Source organism: Mobula hypostoma, chromosome 2 (genome assembly GCF_963921235.1).
Source record: "Mobula hypostoma chromosome 2, sMobHyp1.1, whole genome shotgun sequence".
NCBI classification, from domain to species: Eukaryota; Metazoa; Chordata; class Chondrichthyes; order Myliobatiformes; family Myliobatidae; genus Mobula; species Mobula hypostoma.
In genome coordinates, this window is record NC_086098.1 from 108009934 (window position 1) to 108028550 (window position 18617).

The 18617-nt window shown below is 41.5% G+C and overlaps 1 protein-coding gene across 3 annotated transcripts; it reads left to right on the top strand.

Annotated features, from left to right (window-relative positions):
• The first annotated feature begins 6668 nt into the window (after nucleotides 1-6668).
• Nucleotides 6669-18376, top strand: smim8 (small integral membrane protein 8). Of its 3 annotated transcripts, none has more exons than XM_063072109.1 (3): nucleotides 6669-6801; nucleotides 8726-8885; nucleotides 16543-18376. In XM_063072109.1, exons 2-3 carry the CDS (start codon nucleotides 8751-8753, stop codon nucleotides 16696-16698), a joined length of 291 nt encoding a protein of 96 aa, XP_062928179.1. In that variant the 5' UTR covers nucleotides 6669-6801; nucleotides 8726-8750; the 3' UTR covers nucleotides 16699-18376. The 3 variants fall into 3 exon arrangements, with proteins under 3 accessions (XP_062928179.1, XP_062928191.1, XP_062928188.1); XM_063072121.1 differs by having other exon boundaries at nucleotides 6768-6878; XM_063072118.1 differs by lacking the exon at nucleotides 6669-6801 and adding an exon at nucleotides 6807-6941.
• Nucleotides 18377-18617: the final 241 nt, after the last annotated feature.

Sequence of the window (18617 nt, forward strand, 5' to 3'; positions counted from 1 at the left end):
TTTCACCGCTTTCCAAATGTGCTGTTATCACATCCTTGATAACTGACTCCAGCAGTTTCCCCACCACCGACGTTAGGCTAACCAGTCTATAATTCCCCGGTTTCTCTCTCCCTCCTTTTTTAAAAAGTGGAGTTACATTAACCACCCTCGAATCCTCAGGAACTAGTCCAGAATCTGACGAGTTTTGAAAAATTATCACTAATGCATCCACTATTTCTTGGGCTACTTCCTTAAGCACTCTAGGATGCAGACCATCTGGCCCTGGGGATTTATCTGCCTTCAATCCCTTCAAGTTACGCTCTTCTCAATGCTACCATCAAGGAAGTGGCACAGGAACCTGAAGACACAGACTCAATGTTTCAGGAACAGCTTCTTCCCCTCCAACATCAGACTTCTGAATGGACAATTAAACCATAAACACTACTTTGGTATTTTCTTTTCCTCTCTTTTTGCACTGCTTATTTAATTTAAACACAGATTCTGCAGATGCTGGAAATCCAGAGTAACACACACAAAATGCTGGTGGAACTCAGCAGTTCAGGCAGCATCTATGGAGAGGAATAACCAGTCGATGTTTCGGCTATGAGGACTTTGGCCTGAAATGTCAGCTGTTCATTCCTCTTCACAGACACTGCTTGGCCTATCTGTTACTGTGAGTCATGTGTTCATTATTGGTTTCAGTTGAATGTATGACAATGTTGAAGCTATTCTTCGTACTTCTGGTTGTGTTTCCATTAATGCAAGACATTGTGTTTTAAAGGGCCCCTTCACATTGCTTTCAAGGTACTCCAAAGCCCTTTAAGAAATAAATACTATTGCAGAGTAATCACTCTTGTAGTATGGGTACTGGACACAAATAGGAATGTGAAGAAGAATAAATAGCCTACTTATTGTGACATTGATTGTCACACTGTTTAGATATCATTAATATACTGTAAGGTATAATTATCAGTTGTCCGGTGCTAACCACATTTTCCTCAAGTTGCTCGGTTGGTAAAAATGAAATCAAATCTTTAGAAAGAGGTGACTTAAGGTTGGAAGATGTTCAATCATTGTGGATAGAGCTAAGGAACTGCAAGGGTAAAAAGACCCTGATGGAAGTTGTATAGAGACCTCCCAAACAGTAGTATGGATATGGCCTCCAAATTACGACCGTAGATAGAAAATGCTTGCCGAAAGGGCAATGTTACAATAGTCATGGGGGATTTCAACATGCAGGTAGATTTGGAAAATCAGTTTGGCGCTGGCTTCCATGAGGGGGAATTTCTAGAGTGCATACAGGATGGCTTTTTAGAGCAGCTCTTTTTTGAGCCCACTAGGGGATCAGCTATTCTGGATTGGGTGTTGTGCAATGAACCAGAATTGATTAGAGACCTTAAAGTAAAAGAACCGTGAGGAGCAAGTGATCTTAATATGATCAAATGCACCCTGAAATTTGAGAGAGAGGAGCTAATGCCACAATGGCTGGAATTTCTGGAAGCAATTCGGAAGGCACAGGATATATACATCCCAAAGAGGAAGAGGTATTCTAAAGGGAAGATGACACAACTGTGGCTAACAAGAGAAGTAAAAGCCAACGTAAAAGCCAAATAGAAGGCATATAATAGAGCAAAAATTTAGTGGAAAGTTAGAGGATTGGGAAGCTTTTAAAAACCAACAGAAGGCTACCAAAAACTCATTAAGAAAGTAAAGATGGAATATGAAAGTAAGCTAGCCAGTAATATTAAAGAGGATACCAAAAGTTTCTTCAGAAACATAAAGTGTAAAAGAGAGGTGAGAGTGGATATCGGAGTGCTGGAAAATGATGCTGGAGTAGTAGTAATGAGGGACAAGGAAATGGTGGACACACTGAATGAGTATTTTATGCCAGTCTTCACTGTGGAAGACACTAGCAGTATGGTGGAAGTTCCAGGTGTCAGGGGGCATAGAAACATAGAAAATAGATACAGGAGTAGGCCATTCGGCCCTTTGAGCCTGCACCGCCATTCAGTATGATCATGGCTGATCATCCAACTCAGAACCCTGTACCTGCCTTCTCTCCATACCCCCTGATCCCTTTAGCCACAAGGGCCATATCCATCACCCTCTTAAATATAGCCTATGAACTAGCCTCAACTGTTTCCTGTGGCAGAGAATTCCACAGATTCACCACTCTCTGTGTGAAGAAGTTTTTCCTCATCTCGGTCCTAAAAGGCTTCCCCTTTATCTTCAAACTGTGACCCCTCGTTCTGGACTTCCCCAACATCGGGAACAATCTTCCTGCATCTAGCCTGTCCAATCCCTTTAGAATTTTATATGTGAAGTGTGTGAAGGTTCCATAACTAGAGAGAGGTTCTTGGGAAACTGAAATGTCGGAAGTAGATAGGTCACCTGGACCAGATGGTGTGCACGCCAGAATTTTGAAAGAGGTGGCTGAAGAGTTCATGAAGGCATTAGTAATGATCTTTCAAGAACTCTAGGATGGTTCCAGAAGACTAGAAAATTGCAAATGTCACTCCACTTTCCAAAAAGGGAGAGTGGCAGAAGAAAGGGAGCTATAGGCCAGTAGGTCTGACCTCAGTGGTTGGGAAGATGTTGGAGTCGATTATTAAGGATAGGGTCTCAGGGTATTTGGCTGCAGATGATAAAATAGGCTGTAGTCAGCATGGTTTCCTCAAGGGAAAATCTTGCCTGACAAATCTGTTGGAATTATTAGAAGAAATAACAAGCAGGATAGGCAAAGGAAAATCGGGTAATGTTGTGTACTTGGACCTTCCAAAGGCCTTTGACTAAGTGCCGCACATGAAGCTCCTTAGCAAGCTACGAGAACATGGTGTTACAGGAAAAATTCTAGCATGGATAAAGTATGGCTGATTGGAAGGAGGCAAAAAATGGGAATAAAAGGAGGCTTTTCTGGTTGACTGCCGGTGACTAGTGTTATTCCACAGGGCATGTGTTTGAACTGATTCTTTTAACCTTATATGTCAATGATTTGGATGATGGAATTGATGGCTTTGTTGCAAAGTTTGCAGATGGTATGAAGGTAGGTGGAGGAGCAGGTAGTTTTGAGGAAGTAGAGAGGCTACATACAGAAGGGCTTAAGACAGATTAAGAGAAAGGGCAAAGAAATGGCAGATAGAATACCGTGTTGGGAAGTGTATGGTCATGCACTTTGGTGGAAGAAATAAAAAGGTTGACTATGTTAACTTTCATTTTAAGAGGACTAGAAAATAAAAACAAGGATGTAATGTTGAGACCTCACTTGGAGTATTGTGAGCAGTTTAGGGTCCCTTATTTTAGAAAGGATGTGCTGAAACTGGAGAAGGTTCAAAGGAGATTCACAGAAATGATTCTAGGTTTGATGGCTCTGGGCCTGAACTCACTGGAATTCAGAAGAATTAGGGGTGACCTCAATGACACTTATGTAATGGTGAAAGGGCTTGACAGAGTGGTTGTAGAGAGGATGTTTCCTATGGCGGGAGAGACCAGAGGACACAGCCTCAGAATAGAGGGGCATCCTTTTAGAATGCAGATGAGGAGGAATTTCTTTAGTCAGAGAGTGGTGAATCTGGGGAATTCTTTGCCACAGGCAGCTGTGGAGGGCAAGTCTTTATGTATATTTAAGGCAGAGGGTTGATATAGATACATATATTTAAGGTCGGGGCATGAAGGGATACCGGGAGAAGGCAAGAGAATGGGGCTGAGGAAAATTGTATCAGGCATGATGAAATGGCCTAGTTCTGCTCCTATATCTTATAGCTATGGGTTAGCATAATAGCAATAGCATGAATGACAGCGATACTTCACTACCAGATGAACTCAACACCTTCTATGCCTGCTTTGTAAGGGAGAATATAACTACAGCTGTGAAGATCCCTGCAGCACCTGATGACCCTGTGGTCTGTCTTAGAGACCGATGTTAGGCTGTCTTTAAAGAGAGTGAACCCTCGCAAGGCCGAAGGTTCCAATGGAGTACTTGATAAGGCTCTGAAGACCTGTGCCAACCAACTGGTGGGAGTATTCAAGGACATTTTCAACCTCTCGCTGCTATGGGTGGAAGTTCCCACTTGATTCAAAAAGGCAACAATTATACCAGTGCCTAAGAAGGGTAATGTGAGCTTTGAGAGGTTGGTCATGACTAGAATGAACTCCTGCCTCAGCAAGGACCTGGACCCATTGCAATTTGCCTATCACCACAATAGGTCAACAGCAGATGCAATCTCAATGACTCTTCACTTGGCTTTAGACCACCTGGACAACACAAACACCTATGTCAGGATGCTGTTCATCGACTATAGCTCAGCATGTAATACCATCATTCCCACAATCCTGATTGGGAAGTTGCAGAACTTAGGCTCTGTACCTCCTTCTGCAATTGGATCCTCGACTTCCTAACTGGAAGACCACAATCTGTGTGGATTGGTGATAACATTGCCTCCTTGCTGACGATCAACACTGGTGCACCTCAGGGGTGTGTGTTTAGCCCACTGCTCTACTCTCTATATACACATGACTGTGTGGCTAAGCATAGCTCAAATACCATCTATAAATTTGCTGACGATACAACCATCGTGGTGACGAGAGGGCATACAGGAGTGAGATATGCCAACGAGTGGAGTGGTATTGCAGCAACAACCTGGCACTCAGCGTCAGTAAGACAAAAGAGCTGATTGTGGACTGCTTGAAAGGTAAGATGAAGGAACACATACCAATCTTCATAGAGGGATCAGAAATGGAGAGAGTGAGCAGTTTCAAGTTTCTAGGTGTCAAGATCTCTGAGGACCTAACCTGGTCCCAACATATCAATGCAGTTATAAATAAGGCAAGACAACGACTATACTTCATTAGGAATTTGAAGATATTTGGTATGTCAACAAATACACTCAAAAACTTCCATAGATGTACCGTGTAGAGCATTCTGACAGGCTGCATTAGTGTCTGGTATAGGAGAACTACTGCACTGGATCGAAAGACGCTGCAGAGGGTTGTAAATTTGGTCAGCTCCATCTTGGGTACGAGCCAGTAAAGGACATCTTCAAGAAATGGTGTCTCAGAAACTCAGCGTCAATTATTAAGGACCTCCAGCACCCAGGGCATGCCCTTTTCTCACTGTTACCATTAGGAAGGAGGTACAGAAGCCTGAAGACACATACTCAGCAATTCAGGAACAGCTTCTTCCCCTCTGCTATCCGATTCCTAAATGGACATTGAACCCTTGGACACTACCTCAGTTTTTTAATATAAAGTATTTCTGTTTCTTTCACAATTTTTAATCTGTTCAATATATGTTTACTTTATACTTTATACTTTATTGTCGCCAAACAATTGGTACTAGAATGTACAATCATCACAGCGATATTTGATTCTGTGCTTCATACTCCCTGGATTACAAATATTAAATATTAAAGAATTAAAAATAGTTAAAATTAGCAAATATTAAAACTTTAAATTATAAATCATAAATAGAAAATAGAAAAGGGAAAGTAAGGTAGTGCAAAAAAAACCGAGAGGCAGGTCCGCATATTTGGAGGGTACAGCCCAGATGTGGGTCAGGATCTGTTCAGCAGTCTTATCACAGTTGGAAAGAAGCTGTTCCAAAATCTGGCCGTACAAGTCTTCAAGCTCCTGAACCTTCTCCCGGAGGGAAGAGGGACGAAAGGTCTGTTAGCTGGGTGGTCGTGTCCTTGGTTATCCTGGCAGCACTGCTCTGACAGTGTGCGGTGTAAAGTGAGTCCACGGACAGAAGATTGGTTTGTGTGATGTGCTGCGCCGTGTTCATGATCTTCTGCAGCTTCTTTCGGTCTTGGACAGGACAACTTCCATACCAGGTTGTGATGCGCCCTAGAAGAATGCTTTCTACGGTGCATCTATAAAAATTAGTGAGGGTTTTAGGGGACAGGCCAAATTTCTATAGCTTTCTCAGGAAGTAAAGGCGCTGGTGGGCCTTCTTGGCAGTGAACTCTGCTTGGTTGGACCAAGTCAGGTCATTTGTGATATTGACCCCAAGGAACTTAAAGCTTTTGACCTGTTCCACTTGCGCACCACCGATGTAAATTGGGTTGTGCGGTCCGCTACTCCTTCTGAAGTCAACAACCAATTCCTTTGTCTTGCTGATGTTGAAGGATAGGTTATTGTCTTCGCACCATGCCACCAGGTTCTTAATTTCCTCTCTGTACTCAAACTCATCATTACCTGAGATACGGCCTACAATTGTTGTGTCATCAGCAAACTTATATATTGAGTTTGATGGAAACTTGGCTACACAATCATGGGTGTACAGTGAGTACAGCAGGGGGCTGAGTACGCAGCCTTGTGGGGCATTGGTGCTCAAGAGTGATTGTAGAGGAGAGCTTGTCCCCTATTTTTACAGCCTGGGTCCTGTCTGTGAGGAAGTTGAAGATCCAGCTGCAGATCTGTGTGCTAAGGCCCAGGTTCTGGAGCTTAGGAATCAGTTTATTTGGAATGATGGTATTAAAGGCAGAGCTGTAGTCAATGAAAAGGAACCTTACGTATGCGTCTTTATTCTCCAGGTGTTCTAATACTGTAATTTATTTACTATTATTATTAGATTTTATTTTTTCTTCTATATATGTATTGCATTGCACTGCTGCTGCTGTTAACAAATTTCACGTCACATGCCAGTGCTAAATAAACCTGATTCTGATTCTAAATATTCTCTCCGGTCGGTTCGGCATGATGTCTGCCAGCACATTGGTGGCGCTGGCGGTTGTGTGGATCCGTAGGCGCGGGCTCATCTTGTTTTCTACAGCTTCTTAGCGGGAAGGAACGACCTTCTGTAGAAGTATTACGCGTAATTATTTGGTATGGTTTTATTTTACATTGCGTCATAATAAAGAGTTCTTTAAAGAGGGAAAATAAATTCAGCTGATTCTCCCGAAGTGAGTTGAAAGTAACCATTGTGCAGATGTTCAAGGGGAGGAAAGGCCCTCCTACAATTGAAGGTGTAGTTTCCATGCCTGCATCTGTCTGGGAAGGTTTTGCATGAGCCATGGGGGTCACTGTTAATACAGAGTGTCAGCTGCAAGGTTTCAGTCATAGCATTTGGGAACTGCCGAACAAGAAATTCTTTTGTTGATCTTGCTTTGCTTATATAATTACTACTGTCCGTTCCTGTTTTAAAACTTGGTATATAAGCGAGAACACTCTTGTTCTAAGCTTTCTTCTTGTTCTGCATGGCCGTGATTAGTTACTATTTACCCGTACATTTTTAAAACCTTCACCCTTCGCTCTCATTTCGTTTTTACTCTAACCATCCTATTTTACTTTCCTCTTTCTCTGTCTTGCCACATACATAATATTTCGCAAACACGAGGAAATCTGCAGATGCTAGAAATTCAAGCAACACACAAAAAAATCGCCCTCTTTTTATCGCAAATGTCTTGAGCCTAATTATTCCCTTCATTGAGCAGACTAGTGGCAAATGATCCTGGAGAATGGGAGAAAAGTTTTTTTTGTTCTCGATCTAAATTCGTGCCCGTAGGCATATTGTTTCTCTCGGGATTATTGAACACGCAAATTTGTGAAAGTGGGTTGGAGACTGGTCAGTTTACGAACGATTAGGTTGTCAATAGTCAAAGCAACCATAACTCAGATTTTTGCCGCTCTGAATTTAAATATATTGTTAATTAGTGGACTGAAACTGGAGAGTAAGACTTCGTCATTGAGTTTTGGCAAACTGAAGCTAGGCGATATCAACTAAAAAGATGAAAGCACGTGAATTAACTGCTGACGAATTTACTGCATCTTGTATACTTAACAGTCTCAGATACCAAACAGGTCAAACAACATCTATAGAGGAGAAATAGACAGTTGAGTTTTCACACAGAGACCCTTCATCACGCCTCAGCCCAAAATGTCCACTCATTATTCTCCGTAGATGCTGCTTAACTTGCTGAATTTCTTCAGCATTTTATGTCTGTTGCTCTGGCATCAGAATCTTTTGTGTTTATTACAAGTTTGTTCTTAAGATATGTTAAAGATGCATGCCTTTAGCAAGTTCCTATTTCGGAGTTCCCGTTTATTGTCCACACACGGCAATTTGGCTAAGAGGGCTGAGCTGTGTTGTTGGTATCCAGATCCTTTTATTGCTGTAACATTAACATAAAAGTATTGTACATTTATTTGCATCCTACTTTCTATCCCTTGTCATTACCAGTTTTAGTTAACTGCAAATTAAAGTTAAAGGTATCTGTTAGTCTTGTGAGACCATGGATCTGCACCTGGAAAGTCTTCACTCAGGCCTGGACAAGGTTGTATGGAAGACCAGCAGTTGCCCATGCTGCAAGTCTCCCCTCTCCACGAAACTGATGTTGTCCAAGGGAAGGGCATTACGACCCATACAGCTTGGCACCAGTGTCGTTGCAGAGCACTGTGTGATTAAGTGTCTTGCTCAAAGACACAACACGCTGCCTCGGCTGGGGCTCGAACTCACGACCTTCAGATCACTAGTCAAATGCCTTAACCACTTGGCCACATGCCCACTGCAAATAAAGTCTGATAAAATAGGCTTTCCCCTTAAATCTTAGTTGTTTTTTTCCACTCCAGGAATTTTTAATCCCCATTAAAAGTTTAAATTTGGGAACTCTCATCACTAGCTGAGTTGATGTCTTTTTAGTGGTCACCTATCAATTTATAGCTTTTCTCATTTATCAAATCCTAAAATGGCTGCAGAATACCATAAAAGCAGGAGAATCAAGAATTAATTTTCCCTTTAAATCATGTACAGGATCAAAAATTGGACTTTGTCAGAAATGTCATCTTCACCCGACCCTACAGATGGCAAGACAGAGCCTCCAAAGAGTACTGGTTATAAAACTCCAGGACTGAGGGGAATACGAACCACCAGCCTTTTCCGAGCCGTCAATCCAGAGCTCTTCATTAAACCCGTAAGGCAATTTTCACTTGAATTTGCATATTAATGTTTTTAAATCTTTATGGTATCCAGTGTGGATGATTTGGGAACCAAGGCAATAGAAGAGCAGACTCTCAGTATTGTAAATTCAAAACTCCGAGATATCTACTATATTTTCAGACGCTGATGACCTGAAGTGAAAACAAAATGCCGAAGATGTTCAAGAAGTTAAACACTGACTATAGAGAATAAAACGGGAATTAATGTTTCATCAGAAATGAGGAAAATTGGAAATCTTAAGTTGCAGAGAAAGGGGTGATGAGCAGGGAGATCAAAAGCAAAGGTCCTGCCTTGCATGGAGTCCAGAAGGGATTGAATGGCACAAGTGATGGTGTCAGCTGAGAGGGTGATTTAAGTGTGTCTGAGGAGGCACGTAAAATATTAAGTATCAATAAGGAGAGAATAAAAATTAAGATACAGGACTGGCAATGTAGAGTTCCAGAAATCATTGAATTCCTGAGGTTCGCAATGTACCAAAAGAAGATTCAGTACTGTGTCTTAAGCCTTTGTTGGAACAGTGTGGGAGGTTAGTCCAGTCATGCATCTCACATTTCTGGCATTCTTTTCCTTAAGCTATTTCGTAATTCAGATTTAATTTGTCTCTTACCCTCACCTCTTCCTGACATACCTCTACCACCCCCTTCAAGCTGGCATATTAACCCTACGTCTCTCAAATCTATCCTGGTCTCCACACTATCAGAGATTTTTCCCTAGGTCCCACTACCCCTTCTTCCTTACCCTCTATATTCAAAACTATTTCCTTTGCAAACTTTACTGAGTTCTAATGGAATTCAGTTGATGTGAACCATTATTTCTTTCCTCTCCCCACTGATGGTGCCTGACCTTGAGTGTTTTCTATAATTTCTCATTTTGTATATCATTTTAATCTTTCAGTCTTCAACTGTCAGCTGAATTCCATCAATCGATAAGCTTTGCCTACTTTCCACCTTTCTCAACACTGAGACAGTGATGAATGTGGGTCCCCTGTATCATATTCTGCTGGCTGTTCACAGGGTGATTTTAGCCAAGTGGCCCAGACCAGACTGGCTGTAACTGCCATGCTGGCTCATGAAAGATGTAGGCTTGGTCTCCCAAATGCACGGATCCTTCCTCTTAGTGCCCGCAAGAACTGGTGTGGATGAGTTTGAGTATGAAATTTTCACCTCAATCCTTTTACCGCATTGTGAACATCATGCGTTTATTTGTCAATGTATGTTGTGGAAAATAGAAAAAGTTCTGTGGTATGGAAACGGGTCTCCTGATGGTTGAATCAATAGTACTGTCTTAAAGTCTTAGGCACATGTAAAAATAAATCTGAAAAGTGAAAATGCTTTCAAAAATGATGAAATGTAAAGTTTCTAAATGTCAAAAAATTACTGTAAAGAGCAGTAAGGTTTTTAAGATATTAAATCAAATCAATTTTTGGCGTGACCACCCTTTGCCTTTAAAACTACATTAGTTCTCTTGGGTACACTATCGTGCAGTCTTATCAGAAAATCAGCTGGTAGGTTGTTCCAGCCATTTAGGAGAACTTGCCCCAGTTCTTCTGCAAAGTTTGGCTGTCTCGCTTGCTTCTGTCTCTCAAGATAATCCCAGACTGCCTCAATGTTGTTGAGAACTCCTTGTTGTTTTCATTGAAGATGGTTCTTTCTGATCTTGGCCATGTGTTTGGGCTCATTGTCCTGCTGCAGTAGGAAGTTGGGACCGATCAGACACCTCCCTGGTGGTATTACGTGATAGATGAAAATCTATACTTCTCAGCATTGAGGATTCCATTAATTCTGGCCATATCACCAACTCCATTTGTAGAAATGCAGCCTCAAACCCGCAGGGAATTGCCTTCGTGCTTCACTGTTGGCTGCAGACAATAATCCATGTTGTGCTCGCCAACCCTTCTATGGACAAATTGCCTCCTGTCTGAGCCAGAAATTTTAAATTTTGACCTGTTAGTCCAGAGCACTTGCTACCGTTGTTCAGCAACCCAGTCCTTGTGTTTTTGTGCATAGGTGAGTATCTTGGCTTTGTTTCCACTTAGGAGGAATGGCTTTTTGGCAGCAACTCTTTCAAAAAGATAATTTCTGACAAAATTTCTAGACCGTAGAGGGGTGCACTTTGGTTCTAGTGACTTCTGGGAGTCCAGAGCTGATAGCAGTGCTGTGCATCTTCCAATTCAGAAGGGACATCAGTTTGATGTTTCTCTCGTCTGCTGCAATCAGTTTCCATGGCCAACCGCTGCATTTCTGGTCCTCATCCTTGCCTGTTACTTTGCGCTTCTTCAAACTTCTTTAAACACCTGTCTGCTGTGAAATTTCTGCTGGGAGTAGACCTTGCTGATCCAGCATGACCACCTTATGTCTTGTTGCTATGCTCACTTTTGCCGTGGTGTAAGAATTGATGATTTAAAGGTTAAACTGTCACATCTACCACACCCTCACCTTTTAGTTTGGTTTCCTGCACCAAGTTTGATTTTTTTTCAACATTGATTTCTGTTTCAGTTAATCAGTTTAGTTCATTTAACTAAATATGTTACCTTTGTTAATCTTTGTTACCTTTGCTTAATCACACACTGGGCTATATACCTACAAAATAATTAAGCTTTTATTTGAAGTGGTCTAATACTGCATGTGTTACTTTCTTTAATGAGATACAAATAATCTCTGTAACATACTTTTCTGTTGAAGTATGTGGACAGGTAGATGGATGAGGAGTGTATGGACCAAGTGCTGGAAAGTGGGATTAGCTTGAATGTCCATCTTGGTTCATATGGACCAAGGGGCCTTTGTCTGTGCTGTAAGCACAATGACCTATTCTCCTTCTTAAGCCCATCAGCCCTACTGTGGCATAGGCTGCCAACACCAGCTCGCCAGAGTCCTCTGTCTTAGGCTAGTCTTTCAAGTCATCCCCAGGTGTTGCCCATCTTTGAAGACCCTTCCTCTCCTGGGGCTGAGGTCTTTGAAGCCTGTGTTGGCATTCCTGTAGCAGTGGGTTTTTAAAGGATGGGGTTGCTAGCCCCATGCCCAACCTTCCCCTTTTGCAGCTGGGCTTGGGACCATCCATGGTGGGGTTGCTGTGATCCAGTAAGCTCTATTAAATCCTCCAAACTCAATGGAAGTGAACTAAATTAGGAAGGGGAAAAAAGATTATGAGAGAAAACTGGCAGAGAACATAAAAACGGACTGTAAAAGCTTTTATAGATATGTAAAAAGGAAAAGACTGATAAAGACAAATGTAGGTCCCCTGCAGACAGAAACAGGTGAATTGATTATGGGGAGCAAGGACATGGCAGACCAATTGAATAATTACTTTGGTTCTGTCTTCACTAAGGAGGACATAAATAATCTTCCAGAAATAGTAAGGGACAGAGGGTCCAGTGAGATGGAGGAACTGAGTGAAATACATGTTAGTAGGGAAGTGGTGTTAGGTAAATTGAAGGGATTGAAGGCAGATAAATCCCCAGGGCCAGATGGTCTGCATCCTAGAGTGCTTAAGGAAGTAGCCCAAGAAATAGTGGATGCATTAGTGATAATTTTTCAAAACTCGTTAGATTCTGGACTAGTTCCTGAGGATTGGAGGGTGGCTAATGTAACCCCAATTTTTAAAAAAGGAGGGAGAGAGAAACCGGGGAATTATAGACCGGTTAGCCTAACGTAGGTGGTGGGGAAACTGCTGGAGTCAGTTATCAAGGATGTGATAACAGCACATTTGGAAAGCGGAGAAATGATCGGACAAAGTCAGCATGGATTTGTGAAAGGAAAATCATGTCTGACAAATCTCATAGAATTTTTTGAGGATGTAACTAGTAGAGTGGATAGGGGAGAACCAGTGGATGTGGTATATTTGGATTTTCAAAAGGCTTTTGACAAGGTCCCACACAGGAGATTAGTGTGCAAACTTAAAGCACACGGTATTGGGGGTAAGGTATTGGTGTGGGTGGAGAATTGGTTAGCAGACAGGAAGCAAAGAGTGGGAATAAACGGGACCTTTTCAGAATGGCAGGCAGTGACTAGTGGGGTACCGCAAGGCTCAGTGCTGGGACCCCAGTTGTTTACAATATATATTAATGACTTGGATGAGGGAATTCAATGCAGCATCTCCAAGTTTGCGGATGACACGAAGCTGGGTGGCAGTGTTAGCAGTGAGGAGGATGCTAAGAGGATGCAGGGTGACTTGGATAGGTTGGGTGAGTGGGCAAACTCATGGCAGATGCAATTTAATGTGGATAAATGTGAAGTTATCCACTTTGGTGGCAAAAATAGGAAAACAGATTATTATCTGAATGGTGGCCGATTAGGAAAAGGGGAGGTGCAACGAGACCTGGGTGTCATTATACACCAGTCATTGAAAGTGGGCATGCAGGTACAGCAGGCGGTGAAAAAGGCGAATGGTATGCTGGCATTTATAGCGAGAGGATTCGAGTACAGGAGCAGGGAGGTACTACTGCAGTTGTACAAGGCCTTGGTGAGACCACACCTGGAGTATTGTGTGCAGTTTTGGTCCCCTAATCGGAGGAAAGACATCCTTGCCTTAGAGGGAGTACAAAGAAGGTTCACCAGATTGATTCCTGGGATGGCAGGACTTTTGTATGAAGAAAGACTGGATGAACTGGGCTTGTACTCGTTGGAATTTAGAAGATTGAGGGGGGATCTGATTGAAACGTATAAGATCCTAAAGGGATTGGACAGGCTAGATGCAGGAAGATTGTTCCCGATGTTGGGGAAGTCCAGAACGAGGGGTCACAGTTTGAGGATAGAGGGGAAGCCTTTTAGGACCGAGATTAGGAAAAACTTCTTCACACAGAGAGTGGTGAATCTGTGGAATTCTCTGCCACAGGAAACTGTTGAGGCCAGTTCATTGGCTATGTTTAAGAGGGAGTTAGATATGGCCCTTGTGGCTACAGGGGTCAGGGGGTATGGAGGGAAGGCTGGGGCGGGGTTCTGAGTTGGATGATCAGCCATGATCATAATAAATGGCGGTGCAGGCTCAAAGGGCCGAATGGCCTACTCCTGCACCTATTTTCTATGTTTCTATGTTTCTAAATCAATATCACTATCCCCCCACCTACTAACAACCCAGCAATGAGGCCCAGGTTGCATTCTGTTAACTCCAATGGACAGACCATGTCCTTCACATGTCTGGGTGCTGACCCCAAACTAGATATTCTATTCCAATCACTGTCATGGGAAGAGATTAGCCAATTGATAGCGGAAAAGCCCCTTTGAATTTCACAAAATTCTCATTAGCTCCTAGAAATATCTGGCTCATAATCACTCAAGATGGAAGAGTATTTGCCTTGCTACTTAGAACCTCATGCCCCCTTAACTGGGATCACTCAAGTGCTGAATAAGCAGCAAAGGAATGCACCACCTCACAAACTATCCACCTTCCTCCCCCATCACACACCCCTGGTCCCACCGGTGGACGAGTCTGTGGCTCTTACATTGGCCTCATTAGTCATTTCAGAATCTACATGACATGGAGTGAAAGCAAGTCATGATTGATCCTGAGGGACTGTCGAAGGAGCCTATACTTTCAGCAGAGCACATTCATTAGTACAAACTGTCAATAGCTTGGAACTCAATACTAACACTTGTGCTGACTTCTAGGAATAATTTGCAACCCTAGAAATGGTCTTATTTAATTCTGTTATCATAGATAGTGTTTTAAGGACAGAAACTATTTTCTCCATTCTGTCCTGAAATTAAAATATCTGAGAATATCTTAAACCTAAACCTGTAATGTAAACCCTTATTTACTGTAACAATTTGTTGTGATTATTAATTGGCTTTTGAAAATTTAGGTATTTTATAAACATTGGTTCAACTGAAGTAACTTGCTGCTTGCATTCTCAAAACTCTTAATAGGTTTGTCAAATAAAAATTCCTCTCATAATTATGATGACTCTTCTCATCAATCTGTTCTCTTGCTACCTTGTAACAATACTGACAACACCGGACAGGGCATTAGGGGAGCACAAAGCATCGTAGGACTGTCTGCAGGCTAAGAAAGAACAAACTAAGCAAATTTTTTAAACGACATGGTGAAGAAGCCTACGAAAGGTAAGTGACCACATTGCAAACACAAATGCGAGCACTGAGGATGAATACAGAGTAAACACTTTGTAATTTATAACTGAAGTAGGCTTCCTAATTTTAGTTCAGACCACCAATAATAAAAGCAGCTCTAATAAAGATCCCTAATTGCACAGTCAGTCTCATTGCATAGGACGTATCATTCGTACATGCATATATCAGACCCATGAAACATAGCACTCTGTTCCAAGTGCTGTTAGAAGAAGAGATTATCAGAAGTGCACAGCAGATTCAGTCTCACTGGCTTTCCACTCAGCCTAGCCCCAAATCGGCAACAGCAGTATCTACCACACCTTCACCTTTTAATTTGGTTGTCCTTTGTGCAGTTTGATTCCTTCTACACCTGTTTCAGTTAATCAGTTTAGTTCATTGAAATCATTGTCATTGATCATTAGCATCAGTTTGTTATCTTTGTTTAATCACGCACTGGGCTGAATACCTACAAAATAATCAAGTTTTTTGGTTCCAAGGTTGTCAAGCTGAGGAGTGGTAGTGGGGACAAGCTCCCACTACCTAAAAGTGCTCCTCCCGGCATGTGCCTCAAATAGCCTCTGATGACCAAGTCCTACTCCTGGCTTTCACATGTGGCTTAGCTTCTAAGCCCAGCGGAACTGTTTCCACTGACAGGAAAAGGGGGTGAAGGTGGGTCCTGGCACCTTAAAACCAGTGCTTTGGGTAGATGGAGCTCGTCAGCCTGGGAAGGCAGTCCATCTAAGAGAGGGAAAACTCTGATTTCAAACCTCCGCTGCCTTGCGGCCATACCCACTCATGGGAAAGGCTTTGGGAGTAAACCCTGAGCACAAATCCAGAGTTGGAGTCCCTAAGGCAGTCCAACGTTGCCTTCAACCTTGTTCTGGCAACTCCTGCAACGACACCGGTGCCAAGCTGTATCGGTCCTTGCCCTTCCCTTGGACAACATCGGTGGCGTGGAGAGGGGAGACTTGCTGCATGGGCAACTGCCAGTCTTTCATACAACCTTGCCCAGGCCTGTGCCCTGGAGAGTGAAGACTTTCCAGGCACAGATCCGTGGTCTCGTGAGACTAACGGATGCCACCCAATCAAGTTTTTATTTGAAAAGTTGTCTTTTATTTAATATTACTTCAATAAAATGCAAAAAATTCTCTGTAATATTTAATTTTTTAGGAAAATGAATGTTTGGAAATTAAAATATGCTCTTTTTTACTGACAGACTAATGCAGAAGACAAAAAATTAACATCTAAAACAAGATGTATATAAAAAATCATGGGTGCCTAAGGCTTTTGCACAGTACTTTGAGTGTTGTGCAGAAGGTGCCTGCAGCCAAACTCATGATGGTGCTAGCACTTGATGCCATTAGCAAATGTTTAAATCATTCTTAATGTAATGAGCTCATAATCTAAGTAATTTGTTTCTACAGAGATAATGATTTGATGCCTTGAGATATCTTTCCAAAGAATCATTCTGTAAAATGTAGTAATGAGGATGTTGTCAAATAATGTTTTGTGTCATGATTAATAATGTTTTTAGTAAAATAATTTCCATATTTGTGCTCCTTGCAACAGAATAAACCAGTGATGGCTTTTGGACTACTTACCATAACACTCTGTGTGAGTTATATTGCTTATTTGAATGCCACAACAGAAAACAAAGATTTATATGAAGCAATCGACAGTGAAGGAACAAGATACACAAGGCGAAAGACATCAAAATGGGAATGAAATATGAAGGAAATCAGTACACAAAACTGCAGCCAAAGAACTGCTGAAATATTTATTCCAGTGTTGGGTAGTAATATTGCATAAGTAAAGATGTTTGCATTGTGATCAGGACACTTCAATATTATGATGAGTATAATTGGCTTTCACGGTTACATCTTGAGTGATCAAATTCTCTACTATTCACATTACCGGTCAATATCAGTCTTTTCCCATTTTAATTTACAATAATCTCTTTATCTTCTACAACAGGTAAGGAGATGGAGTATATCTGCAACATGGTTCAATGAGAGCAAATGAACCCTACATAAAACTCATCAAGCGTTTTCCTACTCAGTTTGTTGTTGTTTGACAGTTCTGTCTCCCACTCACCATGCCAGTTCTTTCTCTCCCCCGACAATCAAAGTGATACTAACACTCTTGTAAAGACAAGTTAGACATAGCAATACCACTAAGGATTAATTCCCTGAAGCTGCTTCTGCCATTTAGTGAGATCGTAGAGCTATCTCTGTGTATCTGTATTTTGCACATGCTCTGCAATACCTTTGATTTAATTAAAAGTTAATACCAAGTTTAAAAGAAAACAAAACATTTAACTCAACATTAATTAATGCTCACAGAAGAGAATTCCAAACTAACCACTTGCTCCAGATTCCAGCATCTGCATTTAACTGTGTACGCTTGTGGAAGTGTTTCCTAAGCTCACTCCTGAAATGCATAGTTCATTTCAACCATACCTCTAATTCTAAGTATTTTCCATTTAGCATGTCTATTCCCACAATATCTTCAAAATTTCAATTAAATTAGAGGAGCTGTATGCATTCTGTTGTCTCTGCCTCTGATGACATGGGAGTTTACCTGCCAGCATTAATACATATTATAGGTTAGACATTATGAAAAGCTCCATCTAGCAGTTGGTTGAAGAACTGCTGAAACTTGCTTCTAAACAGTAACCAAATACAAATAGACTTAAAACAGAGAAGTAGGATTTGATTTTAAATTGCCTTCCAATTTCGAGTGCATTTTTCTGGGACTTTTGCCTTTCATATTGTTTGTGAAATTTATTGATCATCTCAAAGCCAAATTGAACAATGGGACAGTGGCAATCGGGTTCAAAAGACGAAACTCCTGCAAAGAAAATTCATCAACCTGTGAAAAGAAAACCAAATGAGCATTTCTGTTCCAGACCTTGTATTGAAGCTGACCAGCTTCTGAACTCACTGAATGTGTCTGTTCTGGGGGTTGTTATACTAAGTTCAATAGTATGTATAGTTTGCTCCCGAATTCTTCATTGAGTAAGTTCTGGACTTCACAAAATGATTCTGTGCAGCCATAACTAGTTCTCTAAGACCATGTCTATAAAATCAAATGCACTGAATGAGAACACAATACTTGTGGTTCTATGTGTCTGGGTAAATTGCTGCCATTTTTTCACTTACATAGCTGCATATGGATCAATTGTACAAAATTGCACAGAAGGACTTAAAATTGTAATGGAATTTCTATTTGGTATCAATGAATGATTTTGCTTATAAAAGCGGACATTGTTTTATTCTGGAGATGAGATTACAGACTGAGCTCAAATAATCTATTGTAATTTAAGAGACTGAAAGTTATGACTATTATACTACCATAACCTATCTAATAAAGTAGTTGAAGAGATGAGCTTTTGTCTGATATGGTCTTTAACAGTTACAGTGAGCAACAGTTGAGGTTGAAGTTCACTCAGCTGTACTTGGCAATCCTTCCATGGATCCCTGATCTTCCTTTACAACCCCTGACTTTGTTCTCAAAAACCCATTCTGAAACCTTACCATTTCTCTGACTGGACTTTCTATGTCACCCCCATCACTGGACTCTAGCCTCTGTTTCTGTGAAGTGCAGCTGGATTTTTATTCATTTTTTTGGGATCTGGGCATCTA